Below are 26,571 nucleotides of genomic sequence, written 5' to 3' on the forward strand. Positions count from 1 at the left end.
TTTTTTTTTCACCCTTGTATTGGTGCTTAAGTATTTTCCATCCATCCGTTTCATCTCTGGCGTGCGCTCCTGGCCCTACTTCACACCCAGCCCCAGTGTTTTGACGTCAGAGTTTCTTTCCCTCTCTTTCAAGCCCTCTCTCTCTCTCACACACACACGCACACACACGCGCACAAAGAAGGTTTTTCTCCGGGTCTTGATCTGGCACAAAGAGGCTTGTGGTCTTAGCTGGAGATGTTTTTGCTGTGATGTTTCTGTGCTGTGACCTACTAATCGCTGACGGAAGGAATTCTTCGCTGGCCCCCGAGAAGAGCATGAGAGGAGGCCTCTGTTCTTCCACCTGGCACATCCTTCTCTCACACACACACACACACTAAGGAGAGGATAGTAAATGACAAGAAACGTAAGCCTATGCACTTTGTCGCTCAAGTTCAAGTGCAGGACTTCCATACTGGTTTAATTTAGAGTGTGGTATTGACGGGGCCATGTCTTACAGTACATCCTAAAGCTATAGTGCGTAACTTCTCTTGCCCCCATGAGGAATTCTGAGTAATTAGTAAAACTATCAACCACGCATCTACATGAGGTAAGCCTTCAGTGATGGCGCATGGATTTTATACCTTCTGCTGTACGTCCAGGTTTTTTCTGAGCCGTAGAATCAACGACTGAAACATTTCTTGGGCACTTCTTGAGCTCCTGATGTGTGAACAAAGGTATTTTGATTAAGGTTATGGAGATGTCAGTCATGTTGAATTTGTCCATGCAATACCTGTGCCGTGGTAGTTTGTCATAACGTACTGAACACAAATAAAAGGCAGCTCCTAAACAAGAGGCCACAGGGCATTTATTCATTCATATTGTGCAACAATGGACGAAAAAACATGTCACAATGTTACATTCACTTCAGCTAAATCTTAGTTACAGTGGTGACATTGCGTTTGATTGATTGACGGGCTTTATTCTCAGAACTACCTCGAGTGTCATTCAATACAACGGGAATGTGATTTCAAGGCATTAAGAGATCTTTAGAAAATAACACTGGGACGTCTTTAGATTAAACACCAGTGGTCCCTCTTCTACCTAGAAAAGTACACGAGGTACAATATTGGAGAAAAATAAAATAAAAAACGCCACACTACAAGTAGGCTATGCATACCATAGCACCAATTATACTTGACAAAATGTGCAGCAAAACTATTGTCATACTTCCTTATTATTACATTTCCACATACCTCTCTTTCTGCAAAACAGCGGAATTCATGCACAGAAAGAGGATACAAGTACTTAACTTTGACCAGGGCTAAAAGTGACAAAGTCATTTTAGGAAAACGTACAAGGTCAAAATGTCAACTATTCAACTACATTACATGTCACACATGTTATAGCTGGTCGTGACATGCATATTCCATGACACGTCCAAAGAAGTGGTTTTTACAGACAGGAGAAGCCCGTTTTCTACTGTATGTGCATCGCAGCAATAACAAGCTATCCGATGACTCACCTCGCCACATGTAGAATATTAAGTTACCAAGAACCTTACAAGATGTCACATCGAAAAAAAGGAAGACACCTTGGAACCGATTGATTGTCTGACATGCATTATTTCCCTCCCACTATTTATCCAACAACGGAACTAAATCCAAGTTTTTCCAAAATGGCTGTCCATTGTCCTTTTTTTTAGTACCACCTCTGGTCCACAGGCCATGTTATTTTTCTTTGATCATTCTTCCTCCCAAAGCGCAGGACGTTTTCAGAGACAGCTATACATAAAGCAAAAAAACCTGAACTATCCTTATACGTGTAAGTACTATCCATTCTCCAAATGTTCTTGTTGATTTTCACGTGGAGAACAATGATCCAAAGTGACGGCGTTACAGAGTAGGGAGGGAGGGGGGGGGGGGGGGGTTACCTGAGTGTGCAATATTTTTGACCAAACAAATGTCTTTTTTTTTCTAGCCCGGTCAGTTTTTCCCGCAACAGTCACTCATTGGTTTTTTAATGCAGAAGCCACTAAAAACGCAGCCGTCTGGGAATGGAGAGAGCAAGGGGTTGAGAGAGGATTATCTAGTGCTGGTTTGAGTGTGTTCTTTATGAGCAGGGGGGGTCTTCTGACGGGGTGAGGGGGCTGCAGGGCGGCACCGTGCTCAGCGAGCGGAAGGCGAAGATGGAGGGATCGTAGGTGTACCTGGACGGAGGACGACTTCCTGTCAGGGTCTGAGGAGAGAGAGAGAGAGAGAGAGAGAGAGAGAGAGAGAGATGAGTGGTCAACCAGGGTGTTTGGGTTAATCCAGCTTTTGAGCTTTATTGGATGGAAATGGCGAGGATTACCCGCTGACCCAGAGTTATGGTGTTATTGGTCACTTACAGTTTGTCAGGTCGGGTTGGGTGTAGCAGCCAATAATGCAATGACAGACGTAATAACATTTCATTTTAGAATGTAATAAAAGCCGATAATGTGGTAACTTGCCAATAACATTATACAACTTCTGATAGCAACTTTTTGCCAATAATGTAATTAGTTATTCCAATATTGGCTGGTTGCAATAGTAAGAGTAAGTGACATGGATTTTATGATACTTTACAGCCAATAAATCAAACTTAAAGGTCCCATAATATGCTCATTTCCAGATAAAAAATTGTAATTTGGCTTTCTACTTGAAACAGTGGGACAGGGGGATCTGGGAGTCTGCTTATCACAGGTGGAGGTAATACTAAGTTAGGTTGGTTATGAGGGGGGCGTGGCTTCTGCCCTTATGACGTAATAAGGGAAGATCAATCTGACTGGGGTTCTTGAACAGAGGTTTTCAGAAAAGTGGTGAAAAAGTTGTTTTTTCTCATACTTTGGGAGTCTCTAGACACACACCAGAAACACTGATTGTTGTTGAATAACGTTAAAGGTGCATTTAGATTAATAGGACCTTTAAATAAAGTGATACAAGTATATTATTACATTATCGGCTCCAGTTATTCCATTTTTAACAACCAGCTAACAATGGCCTAACTTATTCAATTATGGCCAAAGGGTTATGATGTTTTTTGTTCAGAAATTGTATTACGTTATAGGCAAGTTATTACATTATCTGCTGCTACAACGTGTCATAGGATTGAGGGAAGAGACTGAAAGCCACACTAGCAGTGGTGGGAAAATTGACTGCACCTGGAACATTTTCACACGGATTCTTGTTTTCATTCACACTGCAGGCTCACAGACATGAATGCTTTTCCATGGCCCCCCCTCCCAAACAGAACCTGGCTTCTTGTAGCTCTTAACAAGCCCCCAGTCTAAAATTAGCCCTGGTCATTTTCTCTCCCTACAGGAAACCACAGGAAATGACTGTTGGATTTGGCAGTGAAGCAGCACTTTCTCCAGAGCCCTGCTGAGGGGGGAGAGCAGAACGTTTGTGCAAAGGTGGACTGAGAAAGATTAGGACCCTGGGACACATTCACGTGTGATTAAGGAGCTTATCCCATGGACAACTAAACCTGAATGTGTGCTTATGTGGATAGCTGTATATTCTCATTGTCGACCATTAGCATCAGTGCCTATGAAATAAGGCCCCATTAACAATGTGAAGCTAAAGGTGTTGCTATGACTTCAGCTAACATCTTCAGGGATTCAGTACTGACAACTGAGTCGCAGTAGCTCTGGCAACAATTCCCAAAAGCCCCCGAGCTGTTTTATCCACCACGGTTAAAGGTGCACTATGCAGTTTCATGGGAGGGGGATTTGTTTACATTTGCAGAGCCTGCAGTTAGTTTTACAAAAACATATTTACTCTACATGAACTTCTTAGTATTGAATATTCTATCATTATAAATCAAGCCAAAATCATTTTTGAGGCACCAGGAACCAAACGTAAGACTAGAATATGTTTGTAAACTAAACTGTGGGCCCTGCTGCTGTAAACACAACAGTGAAACAGTAACTTTTCAGGAAGCTTTCTAACTTCAAACAGTGTCCCAGGGATCCAATTTTCCTGTGATGAAAGTTTGTTTCTTCGGTTATGAGAAAATACCTTAGAAAATGTTCACTTCTCTGACACACCCAAAGTTACATAGTGCACCTTTAAAAACAGCTCTTGTTTTATCCATCAATGTTTATTAAAACAGGCAAAAAGTGAGAGCTGGAAAAACCATATGTAGCCCCAAGAGTGAAAACACATTGAAGTGGACAGATGTGAGTTGTGTTAAGGCGTTCTCCATATGGTTAGAGCCTAGAGTCAGTCCAACTGTAGGGGAAGAGTGGTTCATCAGGAAGGCTATCTATCCTCCACAGAGTCGTACTGTGTCCACATCTGCACTATGACGGACATTTAGGGCCCAGAAGGGTCAGACAAAGAACAAGTCCCTAATGCACAAAGCTCTCTATTTGTGAACACATCAAAAGTAGCCAATTCCCCCCCGGGGGGTCAGTAAAAGAATGTCTGATTCTGAAAAAGCATAAAGTTGGAGAGCTGAGTTAGAAGTAATCCAGTAATATGTCTCACTTGGTGTGCTGGGGCTGGATGGGAGTTACAACAATGACTCCTTCTAGAGATGTAGTGTTGTTAAAGCTCCCATATTATACACTTTTCGGTACTATTATACACCATATTATATGGTCTTAGTGGTCCCTAATACGTTTTTCTTTAATTGTTTGCTGAAAAAAACTTTCAGATAATTTATTGTACTATGCTGATGTTCAGCTAATCTCACAATGGCCTATTTTTAAAAAAGAGCTGCAGCTCCTCTCGTAAATATACAATCTTTGAGCTGCCCCCGCCCCCTGTCCGGAAGCGAAGCCAGATACGCCTCGCCTGTCAGGGCCGTGGACCAATAAGAAATAGGGGTGTGGGCTGCACAGTGGAAGCTTCTGGCTTTCCAGTTTGTGAGGTCAGAAAAGGGGAACATTCTGACTGGAGTATATTGGGGGGGAGGGGTGGGGGTTTCAGAAAGGGGGAGAGTGAGAACAGGAGAGATTGTTATTTTTTAAAATATTTTGGCAGTCTCTAGGCACACCGTGGACCCATGGATATGTTAGAACACATTTAAAAAGTGAATTTAGCATAATATGTGACCTTTAAATGTGTTCTGTTGGTCATTCATTAAGGCCCCAACCTGCACATGTGAAAAGTTTACACACTGTTACCAAAATGTTCAGGGGGAATATTTCTTACATGGATGGATTACTGCATGGGCCTCCTGGGGCAAGACCAGGGGCTCAGGGGGGGTCAGGGGGAACTAAGAGTGACTATATGAGTTGATTATTTATTACCCTTTGTTAACATACCCGTTTACAGAGCCTAGGCTGTTTCCGCACACAGTACAAGACAGTAAGCGGATCGTGAGGAGATCCTCACTTATTTTGACAAAAAAGGATTCTGACAACAAGCGTTCTTCAGAATTGCTGGACCTAATTTAACGCCTCCTAAATGTCATTAATCAATATGCTTTATTTCTTTAGTTTATTCTAAGATCAAAGTTTAAAACTCTTTGGCTAAGCTAACTGAGAGCTGCTGCCAGACAGATAGACAGAAGAGTTGCATTGAGCTTCTCGTCTGACTCTGCAAGACACAAGTGTAAGTGTATTTCCCAAAACGTCAACCTATCCCTTAAACATCTGTTTTCCCTGATGAAGACCAAAAATACCTCAACATCACATCACATCCAAGCCGTGTAGTTAATCTCAATCAATAATCAAAGGGGCAATTCTACTTTTTCTTCCCCTTCCACTCTCCATTATCTGTACCATTTCCCTCACCTCAATCAATCTTCATCTCTCTCTCAGCTCGTCTGTACGGAGGCTGAAACCGGACGCCATTGCTCCTGCACTGCTCACTGCTTATGGGAAGGGAAGCTCTCATCACCCCCATCCCTATTCACCTCCAACCCCTTGAGGGGAGGGAGGCCTCAGCAGCAACAAGCACAGGCCAAAGCTGTGTTTTCCTACTGCTTCCACATTACTAGCTACTAGAACCCCCCCATCTCTCCCCCATTAAAACACACACACACACACACACACACACACACACACACACACACACACACACACACACACACACACACACACACACACACACACACACACACACACACACACACACACACACACAACCACCAGCACTATCCACCACCTCAACTCCTTCTAACAACTTCCATGCTCGAATGCTTGAATCCAGTCTCAAAGCCGTGGGCCCCATCCAGATCCAGTGTCTCCTCTGGATGGGGGCCAGAGAACGGGAAAGGGGTTGACAGATAGAAGAGGAGAGGGATAGCAGCAGAGGAAAGATGTAAAACAGAAAGAGAGAGATAGAGATAGAGATAGAGAGAGAGAGAGAGAGAGAGAGAGAGAGAGAGAGAGAGAGAGAGAGAGAGATGGGACAAAAGAATCAACACAAGCCTCCACAGAATGTCTCATCAATCCAAAAGACTCACTACGTACTGTATGTATGTAGTCACTTCAAAACAACAATCTAACCAGCGGGAACATTACCCAATGCACCACGGACGTCACTGACGCAGGACAACAACAACGCGCAAACCACGCCAGCACAGAGAAAACACAGGATAATGAGTCATATATCCGTGCATCACTGGAGCTAAACAGATAGCAGCCGGGGCCCAGGCTATAAATGGAAAGAAATGACTTCATCGTTTGGAAATACACCACAAGGGGAACTGCACAACACTCCACCTCCTCCTCCTCAGCTCCCATCTCTTAACGCCACTCACTTGTTCTGCCTTAAACACTCTCTCAAAGATGATCCCTTATCATGTTTGTACGGAGGATGACACACCTATCTGGAGAGGACTGGGGTAAACTAGGTGCTGTTGTAGTCTGTGTGTCTGTCTGTCTGTCTGTCTGTCTGTCTGTGTGTGCGTGCATGTGTGTGTGTGTCTGTGTGTCTGTGTGTGTGTGTCTGTGTGTGCATAAACAAGTGTGTGGTGATAAGCTTCCATCGACACTAGCCCACTCAATGTGATAATAACGTCACTCCTCTCACCACACTGTGCGTCCGTCTGGAGCGGCCCGCTCTGTGCCAAGATGCCCAGGCTGGTTCCAGTCCACTCTACCACACTGCCTCCCTTACCCAATACAAACTCCAATCAACCCATGCACAGTCACAGGGCTGAGAGGGTTGGCGGTTGGGTTTGGAAAAGCCACCTCACAGGAAGATCAGTTGGGGCACAATCTTGAGAAAATACCTTTAGCTAATCAGGTGAATGTGCATTTATGAGAGCATTAAGTGGACGGCAATTAAAGGTTGTTAAGACAAGACTGGCTTCGTCTATTTTGTTTCATTAACATGTCTTCTTTCATACTAGTATAGATAAAAAGTTAAAAATTTACATTTAGTTGTTTATTTGACTAAACCTTGTCTGTTTGCGTCTGTATATGTTGTCTTATACAACCATCTTTAACGGCCATTATCTGTTCTATGTTGTCTGATTTATGATACAAATTGTTCTTAGAAACTTGCTGAAAATGCATTTTTTGGGTGAATCTGACGGATCTATCAAACGTTCAGACGTCTGGGGGCTTGTCTTTGTTGCTAGCAGAAGCTTGTGAACAAACGCTGTGGCCAGATGCTGTCCCAGCATGCAGTTGGATGGACATCAAGGTGCTTGGCGACGAGACAGGCCCGAGCTGTTCACGGGAGCCCAGCAACCCCTTTGCAACCTTATCACTTCTGTAATGGACACCCTCATCTGAACTGGCTATTATGGCTCGGCACAAAAAAGGAAAGGCTGTGTGTGTATATATACAGTATATTCAAATTTAAACCACTTGTATAAACAACCCGTCTGTATGACTGCCATAAACAACAGGGGTTTTTTTAGGATACCGTCAATGTTTTGCCTTCATTACGACAACAAAAACTACAGGATTTGAGCAGATTTGGTTTATTTACTGTGGGAAGTTGAATAAAAAAAAGGAACTCACCCGAATCTTAATGGTCCGCGTTTTCCCTCCACAGTTCTTCTTCAGCAGCATTTTCTGTGGAGAACAAAAGTAACGTTTCATTCAAAATGGAATGTGTGTTTCTTTTGAAACTGTTTCATGGTGTTGTGTCAAAAAAAAAACGTTATATTTCCCACAGTGCCATTGCTTAATCTTCCTCTTTAGGGAGACTGTTGTTTATTCTTATACTAGACACACCAGGGACCCATATTAATGTTGGAAATACATGAAAAAGAAGTGAATTTTGTATAAGTGACCTTTAACTTTTTGTACAGTGAACCAAAATAAGTAGTACTGTCTGGATAAAACCATGCTAGGTTAATGTGCATGTTGATTCTAATAAAGCACTTAAAATGTGTTCTTTACATTACAAACGGCCAAGACCTGACGTGCCAAGAGCCACGCATGGGCAGCCAATTAAAACCGATTCGAGGACGATCGAGGAAGTGAGGCCAATCCAGCTGTCTCACTAAAACTAAACAGTCGGTCAATGAAGCTTGTGCAATATCCTGTCTCCCACTCCCCTCCATGTCCACGCAGCTCCACCATTCTAACCCCCTCCCCCCCAAAAAAAACCGTGGGGGTGGAGTGGACCACACAATCATGGAATTGTGTGGAAGTCGGGGAGGTAGCTGCTTCTAAAAGGGGGAAGGGAGCACAGGAAAATAATGGAAACATAAGACTCCTGCTGTTGTGATGTGGGAGAGAGAGAGAGAGAGAGAGAGAGAGAGCTGGGGTGTGCACTTGCCCTCATGCTCACCTCAAGCCACCACTTATCTGTTTTATATCATGGAATCCTACACTATAAGTTGGCTGCGGGCTGCTTGAACAAGAATAAAAAATTGGAAATATGTACTTTGTCTCTAATAAAGGACTTTTTTAAAAATGTTAACAGAGATATGATGTTAATACTGTATGTGATGACGTCATGGAAAATCAATCAATCACTTTTAAAAGGAGCATACACTTGGATTTGCTACAAACCCTCAATGAGCCTACATTACATCTAAATGATCCTCTCTTTTCATCCCACACATCCACCACTCTGACCGCAGGAAGAACCATTCTACCCACCACCAGCCTTCTCTTAAAACACACACACACACACACACACACACGCACACACACACACACACACACACACACACACACACACACACACACACACACACACACACAAGCATCCAACAGGTCGTGACTTGCCAGCTAGCCAACTGTTTTTGGCTGGGTGTTGTTGTCATTGGTGAGTATCTGTATGATTGTTTTAGAATGTGGGATTGTTTGGAAAGATTTAGTCTGATTTTGTGAGGGCTGGACAGTGGACATGAATCATGGTCTGTGTAGTAGGTTCAATGAACTATGTAGGGAATTTTAAAAAATGGAGTAAGCGTTTCTGGTGAACTTTTATTGTCAACATCTCTTTTCCTCATGATCCGCTCCCTGTCTGTACTGTGTGTGTGTGTGTGCTCAGTTTTTGACAAAAAAGTGAATTTGACAACAAGCGTTCTCCAGAATGGCTGACTGCACCTTTATTGCCTTGTCCTGAATGAAACCTATCTGCTATTCAAATAAAGTTGCTTTGTTTTACCTTATCCGTGCTAATCATTAGCGAAAAGCTATAATATCGCCTCTGTTTACGTCAATGAAGTTTATCACTAAATAGTCAACAACACCAGCTGACACAACTGTAATCTTACCTCAGCCAGTTGAATGTAAAAGTAAACCAATTGTAGTGTACCAGGTCATAAGATAATAAAATGATAACTGTTATGCTTTGAATATTAAGGAAAACTAGCACATTGTCTATATTATGTTGAAATACTGCTACGGTCCTTTGAGCGGCCAGCATCTGCCAGTCAGGATAACAATGGGCCAGCCACATGTGAGCATTTGGACATGAGTGAGCAAGCATCAGTGAGAGACTAAAGGAACACAAGCCACTGACCTTTTTAAACGCTGCGTTTAAGGACATCATGAGATAAATAAATATATAACTGGGGCTCAGGCTAATGCTGGTCACACATGGGGGCACGGTAGCCTGGCTTGCCAATCAATGCCTTTGATAGCAGTCGTGTCCAAAGGAGGAGTTTGGGGGGGGGGGGGGGGGGAAAGACAATTGGACTTTGACATGGTTTCCCAAGAAATAGGGAATAGTTTCATCTGAAAAGTATTTATCTCCTTGTTAGTTTGCACATGGAGACGTTGTGTAACGGCTACCACTTATTACAAATACTCCTGAAAAAAAATGTTTTTCTTCGGGACCATTGCAAGGAGTTCTGATTCCCTACATTCCACACATATAACACTGAACTCCATTGGTTTTGACATCCTTTAAAAAAAAAATGTCTTTCTTTCTTTCTATGGTTGAAACTCCAGAACACCACACACGTATGACATAAAGCTATGGTGATGGCGTGGAGTTTGTACATGGAGGTTATCCAGCTAAAGGGTTAATGAGAGGCTGGTGCTGTGTCTGCTAGCTACCTCTGTAGGCCCCCTATTGTACTCCCGGCAGCACCTCCCATTCCACTTGACTGAGTGTGCAGCACACTCTCACACACGCAGACACACTTGCACTGTGGCACAGACACACACACACACACACACACACACTGATACAGCAACAAACTCACAGACAGGAGGATGTACACATGGAGACACAAAAAGACTCAAGCAAAATGATAGACGCGTACCCCAACCCGTCCCCCCCAAATACACACACACACACACACTCTTCTTTTTTTTCTCTGGTCACCCCTCTCATCGCTGCCCGCTGTCTCTCATCATCTGTTCTTTCCCTCTAAAAACCCCATGGACATATGGACCACTGAAACCTGCAGTTTCTCTCTCTGAAAAACACACACATGCACGCACAAACACACACACACACACACACACACACACACACACACACACACACACACACACACACACACACACACACACACACACACACACACACACACACACACACACACACTCTTTCCCATCCTCGGAGTAGGCCAACAAGTCTATTGGATTTGACTGATTAGTGGAGCAGCTTCTCCATGACTCATTAGTGCTTGTCGTTGTTTATTTAATCCTGTCCTTCTGCCTCCACCCCTCCGTGGGCTTTGCCAGCCTTTGTGAGAAAGGAGGGCGGACATCTGCCTCCCTCTCCTTCATCTGTCTCCAGCCAGACCACCGCCATGGCCAGCGTCCTGCTATGCAAAGTGGAAGACTTTGTTTGCCTGTGCGAGCGTGCACGTTTTTGTGTGTGTGTGTGTGTGTGTGTGTGTGTGTGTGTGTGTAGGGTGGCCGGTTAGACCGCAGGGAACAGTGTAAGGCTCAACAGCTGGTTGGTGCTTAATATTTTTAAATGCAATGCATAGGTTGCTGTAGTGGGAAGTTGTATACATCAATTCATATTTAACGAGTGTATTGATATTTGCGAGGGAACATTCTCCAGCTATTTTGGTGAAATGGTGTTTTAGACATGAAAAGGCCTCCTGTGAGTGTTTTCAAGTATGTGGGCGCAGGGGATGAATATTGCTCACCGTACCACACTGTCAGTTGATGTGTCATAATGTGTAACAGACAGAAATACATATTGAGCCATCTAACTTTATTTAGTCCCTTAGTTATTCATAATTAAGATGTGTCCCTAGCTAAACCTCCTCCGATACACACTGGAGCTTGGCCTAGTAACTAACCTGTTGCATCTTCTCCAGGTCCAGACTGGGCCTGCCTTGCTCCCCGCTGTAGCTGTGCCTGTACTTCCTGTAAGGTGCTGATTGGTCAAAGTGGCTCAGTATGATGGGCCTCGCCACTGGCTGCTGCACCACCTGTAGCTGGAAGCGCATGGGGGGCTGAGGCTTGAGGCTCCGCGGCGGGCTGGAGCTGAAGAGCACCGGGCTGGGGGAGGCAGCCAGGCAAGCCCCCTGCTCTACCAGAGGCCTGCTGGTGGTGGTGGTGGTGGTGGTGGTAGTAGGGGTGGGGGCAGCGGGAGACACACAGCCACACAGGTCCCTCACCTCCTCGTCACTGGAGGCGCTGCTGTGGTGGTCGGCGTGGCGCTGAGGCAGAGCCGACACCCACTTCCTGTTGTGGATGGCGGCGCTGCAGCTGCTGATCCTCTCCAGCTCCTCCTCTGAGGAGTGGCGCTCCAGGTTAGCGTCTAGCAGGAGCCGCAGCCGGCGTAACCGGGCCGGGGACAGGGGGCCCTGGTGGTTGGGCTGCTGGCTGGTGGCCAATGGGGTGAGGGCACAGTTTCTCCTTCTCTCTGGAGAAACAAGGGAATCAAGTCAAAGGAGAAGGAGGAGGAGAAGTAGTTGCAAAAGAGGTGAGGCGCTTTTTTATCCACCAGAACATTAACTGTTGACGTAACCCTCCTGTAATGATCTATCTTTCTATTTATCCATCCATCCATCCATCCATCCATCCATCCATCCATCCATCCATCCATCCATCCATCCATCCATCCATCTATCCAGCTACGGTATATGATCGATCTTGAGGCTCTTGATCGTATATTTGATCATGACACTTGATCAAGACAAATGCCATTTTTGACCGGAGACACAAAAGGACCACAACAGGAGGGGTTAAACTAAAGAATGTAATAACAGTATGTGATTGGGGGAGATAATTAAAATCAGTTGTGTGTGTGTTTTCAGGGACCTTACCTCTGTCGATCTGTGCCAGCTCCTGGTTCTCCCCCTCTGAGTCGTCACTCTCCACTCCCTCTCCACTGCCATGGTAAGAAATCTGGACAAAAAGGTGATTTGAGTTTACACACTGTAGGTGAATATACAGGTGATACTCATATTATTAGAATATCATGGAAAATGAATTGGAATTGAGGAAAGAATTCATGCAAAAAGGGCCCAAACCAAGCACTGAGTACATACGGATGATTATACTTTATATAGGGCCGACATTTCTGTATTTAAAATCCCTTTTTTATTGATTTTTATGTAATATTAACATTTTCAGAGATTTTGAATGTGGGGTTTTCAAAAGCTGTAAGCCATAATAAATACAATTATAACAAATAAAGGCTTGAAATATCTCACTTTGCATGTAATGAGTCTATATAATATTTTAGTTTCACCTTTTAAGTTGAATTACTGAAATAAATGAACTTTTGCACAAATTTCAAATTTTTCGAGTTTCACCTGTATGTGACAGATTGTACCACCTGACAATGTCACATTACATTGGTAAAAGTTGGTTAAGAAAATTCCAAAAAAATGTCATCATTTCTTGTTGCATGTACTGTATCAGATGTTCAGTATCAATTACAAGCTAAATTCAAAAGATTCAAAAGCAAAATCATTCTTAAATGACAGTAATTTAAGCCAAAACAGTGTGAGTTAACTTGAGATAAAGTACTAACTTGGAGCTCTGTATGACTGTGCTGTTCACAATATAATAGAAAATGGCAGCCTGCAATCCTTGTCTGATTATTAGTATTTTCTTCTATTTTTCTGTGGCCACCCCATACAAATACAGATACTTAAAGTCACAAAGGGGTTTAGTTGAGTTCAGGACACTTTCTTTTCTTTTTCCCACCACCCCTCTCTCTCTGTCTGTCTCTTTCAAAATCAATTCCTGGTCTGTACCCCCCAGTAGCAACAATACAACTTCCCTGCAGACTGCGACACATAGAGTTAAGTAACGCGCCTCACACTCAGTAATTACAACTGTGAGCCAGGCGCTCGCTGAGCAGCTGCCATCTGCGCGAGTGCTCGTGTGGTGTATACACATGTACATCCAGCCAAACACACAATGCCTTCCACTCACCAACACACATCACACACACACACACACACACACACACACACACACACACACACACACACACACACACACACACACACACACACACACACACACACACACACACACACACACACACACACACACACACACACACTCCTCTTCTTCTTTCTGAAGCTCTTCAAAAAAGGAGGTAGAAGGGAGAAAGGAGCCGGGGCCTCTGCAGACAGTATTCAATTTATGTTAAGCGTGAATTCCAATGTATAATTTCAAAGACTGCCCACAAAAAAATACAAAGGCTGCTACATGCCATAGCTGTAGTTCACTTACAATTTAAATGCCATCTGTCACGGTGACATTGATCAAAATCTTTTTTTAAAGAACGTATCCTATCGTTAGAGATGCCAATGCAGCTCAGAATGATGTTTCCTCAAACAGCAATGAATGCATATATGTTGACAGGATCAGATGCAGTTTAAAGTAGATATTCAGCAGGGTGTGTTGGTTTTACAATGTGTAACTTTAAGAAAACACATTGGAGTAGTCCTCCATATTCCCCAGACACTTTTGTATGTATATTGACTGTGGGATCTTACCCTTAAGATATTTGGATAAGCTAGAGCCAAGTGCAGTCTTCTTCCTGCTTTTCAATTGTATACAAGCTGTGGGGCGGGTTCTCAATGAACAGGCCCATAGAAAAAAAACCAACTGTCTCTCTCGAGGAGTCTCAAGTTAAACAGTGTGCTATCATGAACATTAGAGGAGAAATGACACCGAGGAATAACTGTGGGAAGGAAATGTATTTTGGCAAAGTGTGTGGATCAGGAGTTGAGAGCAGCTCCACTGTACATACACTCCAGTGAATTATGGTTGGTCAACGTCCATTCAACAGCTGAAATCCTATTTAAAGTTACTGCTGCAGGATATATACTCAGGATGAAGCCATGGCCCTTGCTTCATAAACTTTACACAACGGAAAATACACTGTGACATTGGTGTAATCATTTCTCCCCTGAAATGTTAACCTCTTAAAGCTAACACATTTACAGAATGATTTGTGAGCCTGTGTTGACCGGAGTCTGAGGAAATGTCTCCATAGAGGAAGCTTTGTCTGTGTCAAACCAGAGGCAGATATAAAGTGACACATGTAAGGATGTGGCCTTTGCTTGCCCTTAGGGGACGCCTCACAGGCTGTTGTTGGTCAATCAGAACAGAGATGTAACATACATGTTGGACATGGACATGGACTGATCGCAAACAATGGACGAAAAGCTTTGTTCGTGTGTTCAAGGGCCTGTCACATTTTGCATTGACTTACACAAATTGTGTTGTGTACCATGACACACACAACGTTTGTGTGTTTCAGTGCACAGGATACAACAGTGTATCAGTATTATGGCAATGTTGAGAAAAGAATAAAAGGAAAATTACTTCAAAATAATTCATAGCGCAATTTTACGATATATATTTTTTTTATATTTCTAGAATGAAGACCTAATTTTATGAGGGGAAAAAAGTGGCATTATTACAAGAATAAAGTTGTTATATTGACTGTGATATATTGACACCTGAGACAAACAGTGGCTGACTAGGATTCTGCCATTATAACACTGCTCCTGCCATTGTTTTGTAAGCTATTGGTCATTTTTTCCTAAATCATGCTTTCATTCCTCATAAAAATACGACTTTACCACGGAAAATTATGACTTTATTCTAGTAACTTTATCTATCTTTTTTTCTCTCGATGACTTCCTTACTTGCGATCACTGTAACACTAAGCACCACTTTAGCTAGTACACTCTTACTACTTAAGCAAAGCATGTCTGTCTCAACAGACCATACGACTATCCTACCATGCATGTCCCATCTAGGAGTGTGTGTGTGTGTGTGTGTGTGTGTGTGTGTGTGTGTGTGTGTGTGTGTGTGTGTGTGTGTGTGTGTGTGTGTGTGTGTGTGTGTGTGTGTGTGTGTGTGTGTGAGTGAGTGAGAGAGAGAGAGAGAAAGAAAACTTTGCATGTGTTTTTCAGTCAACAACATCTGATATGGTTATAGCTTTGGCCACAGATACCAGACTGACTAACTGACTGATCAGTCTATGGTTAGATCGGATGGCAGGACTTTCCCAAAAGAAAACCAATAACATCAAAATCCATTATGGCACCATCATTCAAGCTTATTATGTGGACGTTTTGCATGCAATTCTACCCTAAAATGCAAACAAAGATCAGGAAGTAGTACATGAGAAAGAGAAAGTACACTAAACCCATCCCAATCAGGGCCAGCCACCGTCACACCCTTCCCAAGAATCCCAACACGCTTATTACTCATCATAAGCATCGCATTCACACTGTGTTGTAGTGTGAAAAGTTACATTAATGTTGGGGGCGCCCTTAGCTCAGTTGGTAGGGCGTCCCCCCCCATGGGCCTCGGCCAGCAGCGGACCCGGGTTCGATTCCAGCCAAAATGCCAAAAACATATCTTTATAAAAAAAATACAAATAAAAAACATATTAATGCTGTTTCCATATTGGTGTACTAGAAGAAACTCTGTAATCACTAAAAAAAACAACGTGTGTGACTTCATTTAAATATCATCTTCAGGTCCTTGTGGTTTTACTTGATGAATGGGCCTGAAGACACCTGCGCAGGAGAAACTGGCCCACACTGACACTGAGTTCTTGTATTGTGCACTTTGATTATTGTTTGAGATGTTTTTCAGGTCTGAAGAGTTCCTTTTAGTGGTTTGAGATCTGACCAGAGAACAGTACAGTATATAGTAAGTGTTAAATATTTAAATTGATATATTAACCAAATATTATAGTATTAAGTATGAATGCCATGTCAAGGGGGGAAACTATTGAAAAATATATAGAATAAAGTTGTAAATCCTACAAGTTGTAATATTACGAGAATAAAGTTGAACTCTTACAAGAAGAATGTATAATGTTACAGGGGAAAAGTGGAGTTGTTTCGTTATATTCCGACTTTTTTTCTGGTAAATTTACGACTTTGTATATTTCAAAATTGGGTTAAACTTATTAGTTTTTTCTCGTCCAACTACGACTTATTCTCTTTAATACCCCCCCCCCCCCACCCGCCTCGACGTGGCCCTAATACTGCGTTATACAAGTCTTTAATGACACTAATGTGATACGAGTTCTATCTTTGACATATATTTGCGCTTGTATGCCTGCACTGGAGAACTTTAAGAGAGTGACCTGGAGACACAATGACATGCCAGCTAGTTTAGTTTGGCAAGGTTCATTTACAAATTTGGTATTTTTTTAAAAACCAAACAGCCTCACAAGTAAAGTGTTCTGCAGTTATTCCAAAAGGCTTGACATGATTCAGTGAGCTGACACACGTAAGCACAGTGAAAAGTGAGCCTGCCAGCAATAAAAAAGTGCTTTTGTTCATAGGGAGCAGTGGACGGACAAAGAGTTGTGTGTTTGTGTGTCAAGAACAGTTGAATGAAATCCTTGTCAGTGCCTTGGCTGAGCAGCTTGCTAAGCTGGATCAATGGCAATGTCACAGTGTACACACACCAGCCAGTTCACACACATATCAGCTTTGCTCTGTCCTTCCACGCTGACATGGACACTGACACACACTCTGTGAAAAAAAAAAACGCACAACAACACGTGGTGGGAGATGGTCTCATTCTCTTTGCCTCACACACACTCCGGTCATTCAGTGAGTCCCATAGTGGAGAGAGTAAGAACTTGATTAGTATAAAGTTCCTGGGATTATACCATAACCGATGCATTTAGCCTCTGTTCAACCCTCCTGCAATGACCCTTCAGCCCTGCATCCAGTCAGCACACTTCAAACTCAATATTATCAAAAGTACTTGTGAAAGAGATAAGGCTATTTCATTCCCCCCAGGAGAAATTCAGACCCTTAACAATGCTATATGCAAACCCAACCATAGTGCTGTAACAACAACAGCAGCAAGCTTTAGAGTAACCAAACATGTGAATAATTTGAGCCTTTTAACTAGATAACAACACTGGTAGTTCATCTTAAAAAGTAAAGGGATACATGACCGACTCGACAAAAGAAGGGATTCAGCATTTTTGGTGCTACACTCATATTAGGGGCCTTAAGTTTACACACATCAATGTAATGCCATTCCTGTATAACAGTGTCTCTAGTAGTTTATATGCATCTTGTGTCCAATACCCATAGTTTGGGCCATCATTGATGTGCACTCACTCACCTTAGTAAGCAATAGTTTGACACAAACAGTAAAGACAAACAAACCTTAACAAAGAAAAAACTGGTTAGCCAAATTGAATTGGTAGGGATTTTTTATTTTCTTTAAAAGACGTATTTAAATAATGTAATAGTCATCCAACATCCATCAAAGTTAACATACTTAGTTGACATCTTTTTAGTGATGTTGCCGTTTAACCAGATCTCAGCTATTGACTTGCTGAATAGGCTAACAGTGTTATTGTTACAGATAGGAACAGTGTTCTCAGCTATGAAAATAAGCCCAAAGTTGGAATGCTTTAAGTGTCCTCCATTCAAAGTTGATTCTCTGGTTTCGTCCCGGCTTTAGGAGTGGCACTGTGGCAACTTGAAGTTAAGTTTTGTTCTCGGATGTGAGCAACAGGCCTATCACAATTTCACTTTGGCCATCTGATTGACAACAACAATTGGCTGAAATAACCTCACCATTATTACCACAGAGCGGAGCATCACAAAGCCTCCCAAAGAGGTGGCACACTTTCCCCCCCGTATCACTGAACAGTTGGGGGCACATTGGCACAAAATGGCTGCCATGTGACTATACAGTTGGCTGATGCTGGATATTGTTGTGTGGATGGAGCAGGTTAAGTGAACCATGCAGGACACTATGCACCCCCACTGCTCACACAGAAAAGAGGCATTATGCAAACTATGCAAAGGGAGCAGGCCGTGTACAAGTGAGGAGCACTTCGGCCGACATGGATTCTGTTGTGAAAAAAAATTGGAGGGTTATGACGTAGATAGTTTAGCTTTCAAAAAAAAATGTTTTGACTGAAAAGTTTGTTGTGTTTATCCTGTAGGCTTTGTATTATAACCTGCCTTTCAATGAGCTTACGTTGCCATGCCCCCTTTGCCATACCACACACGCAGCTATTTCCACCTGGAAACCATAGCCTCTTTCTCTCTCTGCCTCTCTCTCTCTCTCCCTCTCCCTCCGTACGTGAATAATCTGGACTACTTCCACAGCCAAGGCACATTGTCCCATCTTACTCACAGCAGAACTCTGGACAACGAGTGGAGATGCACCCATCCATCCACTATTTTTTCAGTTCCGATCTGATTCGTAGCTCTGAGTTTTGGATATATAGGTCCATACTGATAGTATACTGTCCAATATTGAATTTTCTTTGGGTGGTGGTGATATCATGTGTAAACTTATAAAGGATTAAAGGTGCTGTAAGCGGAATGGTTCTTTTAGCTAACCTCCTGTCAGTTACTGCAGTTAGCAGTCCCCTCGCTCGTCCCTACGTCACCACATTAATGCACAGCGGTCTTCGAGCAGCAAGTTATCTAGCATCATCTCAGATCCATAAGTGTGATAAAACATGATAAAAACCATCAAAACAGACATTGGGAAGGATTTTTACCTGCTCCGCCATTGTAGGCGGATACACATTCACCCATCTGTTGCTCTGGCGTGCACCGGCAGTGAGACCATGGAGTTTATATACTATATATGACTGAGACGAGTGTCGGTTTATAGCGTTCTCTCTTCTGATTGGATAAAAATGTCGGGATACTACAGTAAATGTATTCACCGATTACATGCAAAGCAGCTGACTGAGAGATCGGCTTTATGAAACGCGCACATTATGTAAGTGATCACTGTATGAATAAAGAGCGAATTTACACTTATATTAGCATAAATAAACCGCTTACTTCACCTTTAAGTAACACAACAATTATAATTTGAAAGAAACTTCGACTTCTTCTTCACAACTATAGTGTAAAGAAAGTATGTCAAGAGAGTCTGTTGACATGCCACATGTTTGCTGATCTGTTTGTGCAAAAGCAGTTTTTTTTGTAAATCTTGTAAACATCTGGCGTGGGCCCTGTGAGCCATGAGGAAAGAGTGCATTCCTACTAACGTGGTAATGAATGGGCTGAGGAGCCTGGAAAGCAAGAGCATAGCCTACCTCCTCCAAACAACACATGTCCCTATATGCCCCCCTTCAAAACACACTGTCGGTCAAGACAGGCTTGCAACAATGTCATGGTGTGTGTGTGTGTGTGTGTGTGTGTGTGTGTGTGTGTGTGTGTGTGTGTGTGTGTGTGTGTGTGTGTGTGTGTGTGTGTGTGTGTGTGTGTTGCTTGATGAGCGAGAAAAGAGAAAGAGAAAGGCAGGTAGTGTTAATAAACTCACCATCTACTACAGTATTATAACCCCATTCAAGCCTGTGATGTGAGCACCTATAGTGTTAAACGCTGTGTGTGTGTGTGTAGTCAACCGGCCTACAAATGAACAAGTCACAAGACAAAAGTAAAGCCACGCTGTGCACAAACAAGCACATTTCCTCTGAGCTGTACTGTGTACTGTTTATTTTAGTGCACTATTCCAATGCACTGACAAGTTAACTACCACCTGTGCTTTTAAGTAATGCACGTTAATACAGCAATAGTAAGTTACTCAGTCAACTTACCTTCAGTTGGAAGGGATGTATCTCATTGAGGGAATGTCTTCTTAGCTTCTTCGTCAGCGTCTTTAGCATCTTTTTTTCTTCAGTTTGTCAGTTAGTTTTCTGAGTATAGCGTAGTAGGCTATGGCTGATCCCCTACTACAGTTACGTTTGTATTACTGTGCCTCGCGCGACGTCCACAGCAACTTCATTAGCTAACATGAGCGACTTTAAACCTTTAAAATAAAGGCACAAGGTACTTTCACTATGAGTGCCAACAAAAAGAAAGAAAAAAGAGAGAGAGAGAGAGAGAGAGAGCAGCTGCACACTCTAGCTTCGAGTTAGCTAGTGTCAAAAGGGTGACACATCGAAATTCGCTAAACTGCGTAGATGTGGCTTGTTTTCAAAGGCTGCACGTATAGCAAACTTGCTATTTTTCGACTTCATTAAAGAGTATCTCTCTCTCTCTCAAACACACACACACAATCACACACACTCGGACAGTGTCTTTTTCTTTTCTTTTGCTCGGAAAGATGGCTCACTCACCCACCGTAGCCGAGGCTTAATTCAAAAAGGTTCGGCAAATTAAAAAAATATATACTATCAACTTGTTCTCACTCAGACACTCACACACGCACTCTCATTCACACACATACACACAGCCAACTGCACGCAGGCTACACGAATACACGGAGTGCTCCTCCAGCTCCAGCGTCCTGCCCTCCCATTGGCTACGCTGCGCAGTGATGTCATGTGTTTCTCCTGAGGAGGAGGAGGACTGGGAGTTAAAGCCACACTATCTTGTCTGTTAGTGTTTACTTCATCTTTGTCATAGAGAAGGACAATAATTGACGGGCGCTTACACTTTAAGTCCATTTTCTAATGTTTTGGATTCATTGTGTTATGTTAGATCTAGTAAAATCCGTAGACTACTTGTAGTAAAGTTAATTTGAACCCATTAAAATTCAATTAACTGCCAGTCTGCCACTCTTCACAACACACACATACCAACTTGTCATAAGAAGGAAAGCACTGCTGTAAGTTCATGAATGGTGGCTATGTTTCATTTTGCATGGACACTTTATGGTAATAGACCTATTGTCAATGTGTTAACTAGAATTTTCACCTGTTCTTATAACTCAATGGCAAGTCAAAATGAGTGATGTGTAACATAAGTATTCTATTTGTGGCTTACTATATGTCTTTATGTTATTCTAATCTATTTCCTCAATCTATTTATTTGTGTTGCTGTGTAGGTAGAATTGTGCCTTTATAATTGGTTGTAAAGTGTAATCCATGCATCACAGTTTATAAGCTCACTATATGTTTTGCATGTTTGTAAAGTGACCCATAACCGTAGCTGTTGCCTTAAAAGAAAACGTTGTGTAGTCAACATAGCTAAATATCGAACTAATTGTAGTAAAAGTATCAAGTCGCACAAGGCACTTAAAGGATCACTGTATAATTACCCTGTTAGCTGTTAAGCAAATGCACTTAGTTCCTTTCCATCACTGTAATTGACCACATGTCAAGAAGCTTTCAGTTGGGCATTAAAAGGAGCGTATGTGGTTTACACATAGTCGTAGCGCTATGTATGCTTGATTTGATTCATTATTAAACACTCTTAATAAAGGGAAACATGTATGGCCTTATCATCTTTCACAGGTTTGGTTATGAGCTTGGGATATATATATAATGCATCCATATACAGTAGCTGGGTTTAATAGTGCCTGTCAGAGGGACATTTGCACTATTGTCTTACAAACATTTACATCAAAGACTAATTTTCTTTTTCTATGACATAGTCGCTCGAATTTAATGACCCAGTAAGTAAAAACCTAAATTCTCATTATTTTTTACTACAGGGCAGACAGCTACACAATTCAAAGACATTGTTGGGGTCATAAAGTTAATCCGTTGCTACAGTGTGTGTGTGCATTTTTGGACATATGCCATGCGTTTGACATTAGACCTGTGTTTGGGGTATACAGTAGTCTTTACTTTTATGAACCAGTGTTATGCAGCATATTACAATAATGCAGCAGACGAAAAGGATCATTCCTTTTATTGGAGTATATGGAAACACGTTGAATGCTTGAGACAGAGGCTGCCGTTTCAAGGGCAACATCTCCATCTCCATTTGTGATGCTTCATCCCATCATGAGTTGTTTTTTTCCTTCTCTTTACAGCTGTTTGCCTCTCTTTTTTTCCAGTTAGCAAACAACAACAAAACAACAACAAGCGGATCTTGAAACTAGAGAAACACAGAGATAGAGAGACAGAGAGAGAGAGACAGCGAGAAAGAGAGAGAGAGACAGCGAGAGAGAGAGGGAGGGAGATGTGAAGGACGAGAGAGCATGTCAGGTGTAATAGTGTTAGTAAGGCATCCAGTTTCAATGATGTCATTCTTTGCAAACACTCTGGCCTGCTGTCCAAGAGGCCGCCGGTGCACGTGTGCATAGTGTTGCACGCATTTGCTGCACTGTAGCTGCACAGCGTCTTATAGGTGACCCCTTTAAAGGATCACCTATCCTGTTAAATGAACTAGTGAATGAATGAATCAACATTAATATGGGTAACAAGTGTGTCTGGATACTCCCAAAATACAAGAAAAAAAACACACCCTCTCTTTTTATCCATGTACTGAAAACCTGTGTTCAAATACCTGTGTTCATATTTTCCTTATGACGTCATAAGGGGAGAAGTCAAGTCAATGCTACACTACGTTGCACTCGTAAATAACAGAGTGAATGAGAGTTTAAACTCATAAAACATATTCCAAACGTAAATGGACCTTTTTTAGTTAGAGGACTGAGTGACATATTTATATATATGAGTGAATTTTTTTTTACACTAATTTCTTTGATGTTTTTCCAGTACGTTGGCATCTGAGTTTCGTTCCTCCTCCCGTTCGTCCACTTACTGTGTTTATTTCACAACCTGCTTGTTTAAACGTCAATGCAAAATCCATGAATTAGTTTCGCAACAGTTACTTTGTGTTTGAGCCTGTTCTTTCAGTGCTCCTTCTCTGCTATACATCTGAGCACACACAAACAGCCGGGCCATGCCTTCCATGTGCTTGTGGCTCACTTGTTTGTGAGTGTGGAGACTTTCCTCACTTAATTCCCCCGCGGTCACTGACCTGGTACACTTTCCAAGGAACCTTAAGGCTTGGATTGGCTCCAGTTCAAGCTCAATGCAAATCCAATTTGCCTCTGAATATAGAACAACATGCCAAACAACCCCCATAGGCCTGCGTGACATGCCTACCTCTTCATTTTCATAATAAACGTTAATCTGTCCAAAATCATGACAAACAAAATGACAAAAAAACAGCAGTCACGATCATGCATGGTCCTTGTCAATGTTAAGTTGGCTTTAAGGGCTGCTTCACTCACTATGTGGGTCCTTCTTGTATTGACATTTCTGACCACATGGGGGCAGCATTTGTATTCATATAGAGGCGAGGAATAAACGGATTGCATCCAAGAAAAGATCCTAGATAAACTGAGAGTGACAGATCCTTTGACAGCATTGCGTGGGTGTGACCCTCTGACCCTTAGATGATTATAAAATGTTGTCCTATATTGTTCCTTTCTAATCCTCTTTACACTGTGACTTTTATTGACAGTGTACTGTTTGCCTTTGTGTGTGGCTTTGATGATTTCATTTTAAGGACTTAAAAAAGCGCTTTTTAGCCGATTTTCTCAGCCCCAAAGCGCTTTACATTTCTTACCACATTCACCCATTCATACACACACTCATGCACCTATATCACTACATTTTTGTAATGTACCTTTTAAGGTGAGACACTGTAGGTGAATAGGGTACAATGTTTGACTTATACATATCATCATGAAACCTTGTCAGATTACTATGTAAATTATAATTTAAGTAAAGGCAAAAGATCGTTGTGTGCACAGTTACGCTCAGGAACACTACCACTAGCGCTGGAGACTGGTAGGTTCAATGATACTCCAGAGGCAGACAGGCTCTGTTTGATGTGTGACCTCAGGGAGATTGAGAATGAGATTCATTTTATGTTTTATTGCCCAGTTTATGATGATTTGAGGGATGTATTGTTTACTACGATGTCTTCCATTTATGCTGATTTCTTTTGGTTCGACGACTATGAAAAACTTGAGTTGTGTTTTAAAAAGGGAACCTTTTATGTTGCAACCTTTCTCTGTAAAGCCTGGGAGAGAAGAAGAAGTATGTTGTTCAGAGACCCAGCTGTACAATATTCTGTATTTTGATTGTAATGTAGTATGTGATGGTGTCCTATAAACCCATGAGGGTTGGGCACTTTGAGTGCAGGACACAAAAACCAAAATAAAAAAAAAATAAATAAAAAAATTACTTACATTAAAAAAAGTATTTTGTATTACATCTCTTTTTCAGGAATGTTTGATTTAATATTCACATTAAGTAATATCTAACTAATTATGTGTAACCCTCTTTAAAAAAAACATATCTTGTGAGGACAAAAAACCTTTCAGCCCTGTGAGGGCACATAGGTTGAGTTCCGAATCGCATACTCTTTCTTTTTTCTATTCTACATACTACATCCGACGATAAAAAGAATCTAGTTAGGATGCAGTAGGCATACTATTGGGACATACTTTTCTCTCTTATTTCATCATAACATTGCGCCTTGATCTTGCCTCTTGCTTTTATATCCGTCGCATCCCCGTTTGTTTTCATATGGAGGCTTCGTCGATGTTACATCACTTCACGTGCACACTGGATTGTGGGTCGGAATCGCCCAAATAGGATGCACTTTTCAACACTAACAATCTTGGCCTCATGAAGTAGGACATCCGGGTACTTCTAACCATCCTAAATCTGGCCACAAGAATCGGGACATCCTAAATCTTTTTTCTACATACTATATAGTAGAAAGTATGCGATTCGGAACGCAACCATAATCTTTTGGCTCTGTGAGAATGATGACTGATTCACTCACTGCAATCAGGTGTGTGTGGCACTGATTGGCTGATTGAGCCCAGGTGTGAGGAGTTTATATATGCCCTGAGACCCCAGTGCTCTGTGCTGCTCATTGTCTCGCCCTCTGGGATAGTGAGAGGTTCTCTCTTAGTGTTCTCTGGCTTTAGTGTTTTAAAGAAAACTGTTGAGTTCTTTTTGTGTGTTTTCATCTGCTTGGCAGTGGTGGTTCAGTTGGTTGTTTTATTGTGTTTTCTTAAAGGTAGCCAGCCTGTGTGGCCCTTTTTTAGGTCTGTGTGTTTTTTGTTTTCTCCCGTTCCATATATTCGCAATAGCGATTTAGTGAAATACCTCTGGGGATAACTTTAACCCTCTGAGCCCTGAGGGCATTTTCTCGATTTTACATGCTTTTATAAATTACCATTTTAGAGGGCAAGTAGATAACATAATACCCAGCTGATTCATATTAAAATGTTCAGAACACTCTCAGCTCTCAGTTAGGAAGGTTCAATTTTGCCCTAGTCCAATGTAAAAAAAAAATATTTTGACATAAATGTTGAAATTTGAAGTCCGATTTTTGAAAAATTTCGAAATGTGTGTGAAATAATACCTTTATTCATCTGATTGAGTTATTTTGGCTCTTGAAATTGCTTCTCCAAAACATTAGCTTCTAAAATGTACAAGAATGTTTCCATAAAAAGGTTGGGAAGAGCAAAAAACATGACTAAAATGATCTTTTTGTCCAAACGTTTTTTGGTTTTTTGGTTCTCGATTTTACATGCTTTTATAAATTACCATTTTAGAGGGCAAGTAGATAACATAATACCCAGGTGATTCATATCAAAATGTTCAGAACACTCTCAGCTCTCAGTGAGGAAGGTTCAATTTTGCCCTAGTCCAATGTAAAAAAAAAATATTTTGACATAAATGTTGAAATTTGAAGTCCGATTTTTGAAAAATTTCGAAATTTGTGTGAGATAATACCTTTATTCATCTGATTAAATTATTTTGGCTCTTGAAATTGCTTCTCCAGAACATTAGCTTCTAAAATGTACTGGAATTTTTCCATAAAAAGGTTGGGAAGAGCAAAAAACATGACTAAAATGATCTTTTTGTCCAAACGTTTTTTTGGTTGAGATTTAAGGGCATTTTCTCGATTTTACATGCTTTTATAAATTACCATTTTAGAGGGCAAGTAGATAACATAATACCCAGCTGATTCATATTAAAATGTTCAGAACACTCTCAGCTCTCAGTTAGGAAGGTTCAATTTTGC

General features: G+C 41.8%; 1 protein-coding gene across 1 annotated transcript; it reads right to left on the bottom strand.

Annotated features, from left to right (window-relative positions):
- Positions 1-840: 840 nt before the first annotated feature.
- Positions 841-20,994, bottom strand: LOC307261916 (uncharacterized protein). The gene is made up of 5 exons (XM_080042598.1): positions 20,376-20,994; positions 12,607-12,688; positions 11,635-12,203; positions 7,925-7,978; positions 841-2,214 (listed from the first exon to the last, which is right to left on the bottom strand). The coding sequence occupies exons 1-5, from the start codon at positions 20,442-20,444 to the stop codon at positions 2,089-2,091; spliced, it is 900 nt and encodes a 299-aa protein (XP_079898724.1). The 5' UTR covers positions 20,445-20,994; the 3' UTR covers positions 841-2,088.
- Positions 20,995-26,571: the final 5,577 nt, after the last annotated feature.

The sequence above is a fragment of the Ammodytes marinus genome (assembly GCF_949987685.1).
Source record: "Ammodytes marinus genome assembly, chromosome: 15".
NCBI lineage: Eukaryota > Metazoa > Chordata > Actinopteri > Uranoscopiformes > Ammodytidae > Ammodytes > Ammodytes marinus.

Coding starts and splice junctions, on each gene's coding strand:
- LOC307261916 (XM_080042598.1), bottom strand. CDS start 20,444: ATGCTAAAGACGCTGACGAAGAAGCTAAGAAGACATTCCCTCAATGAG. Junction 12,689..20,375: donor TACATCCCTTCCAACTGAAG/GTAAGTTGACTG, acceptor CTTTTTGTCCAG/ATTTCTTACCATGGCAGTGG. Junction 2,215..7,924: donor CGCGGACCATTAAGATTCGG/GTGAGTTCCTTT, acceptor CTCTCTCCTCAG/ACCCTGACAGGAAGTCGTCC.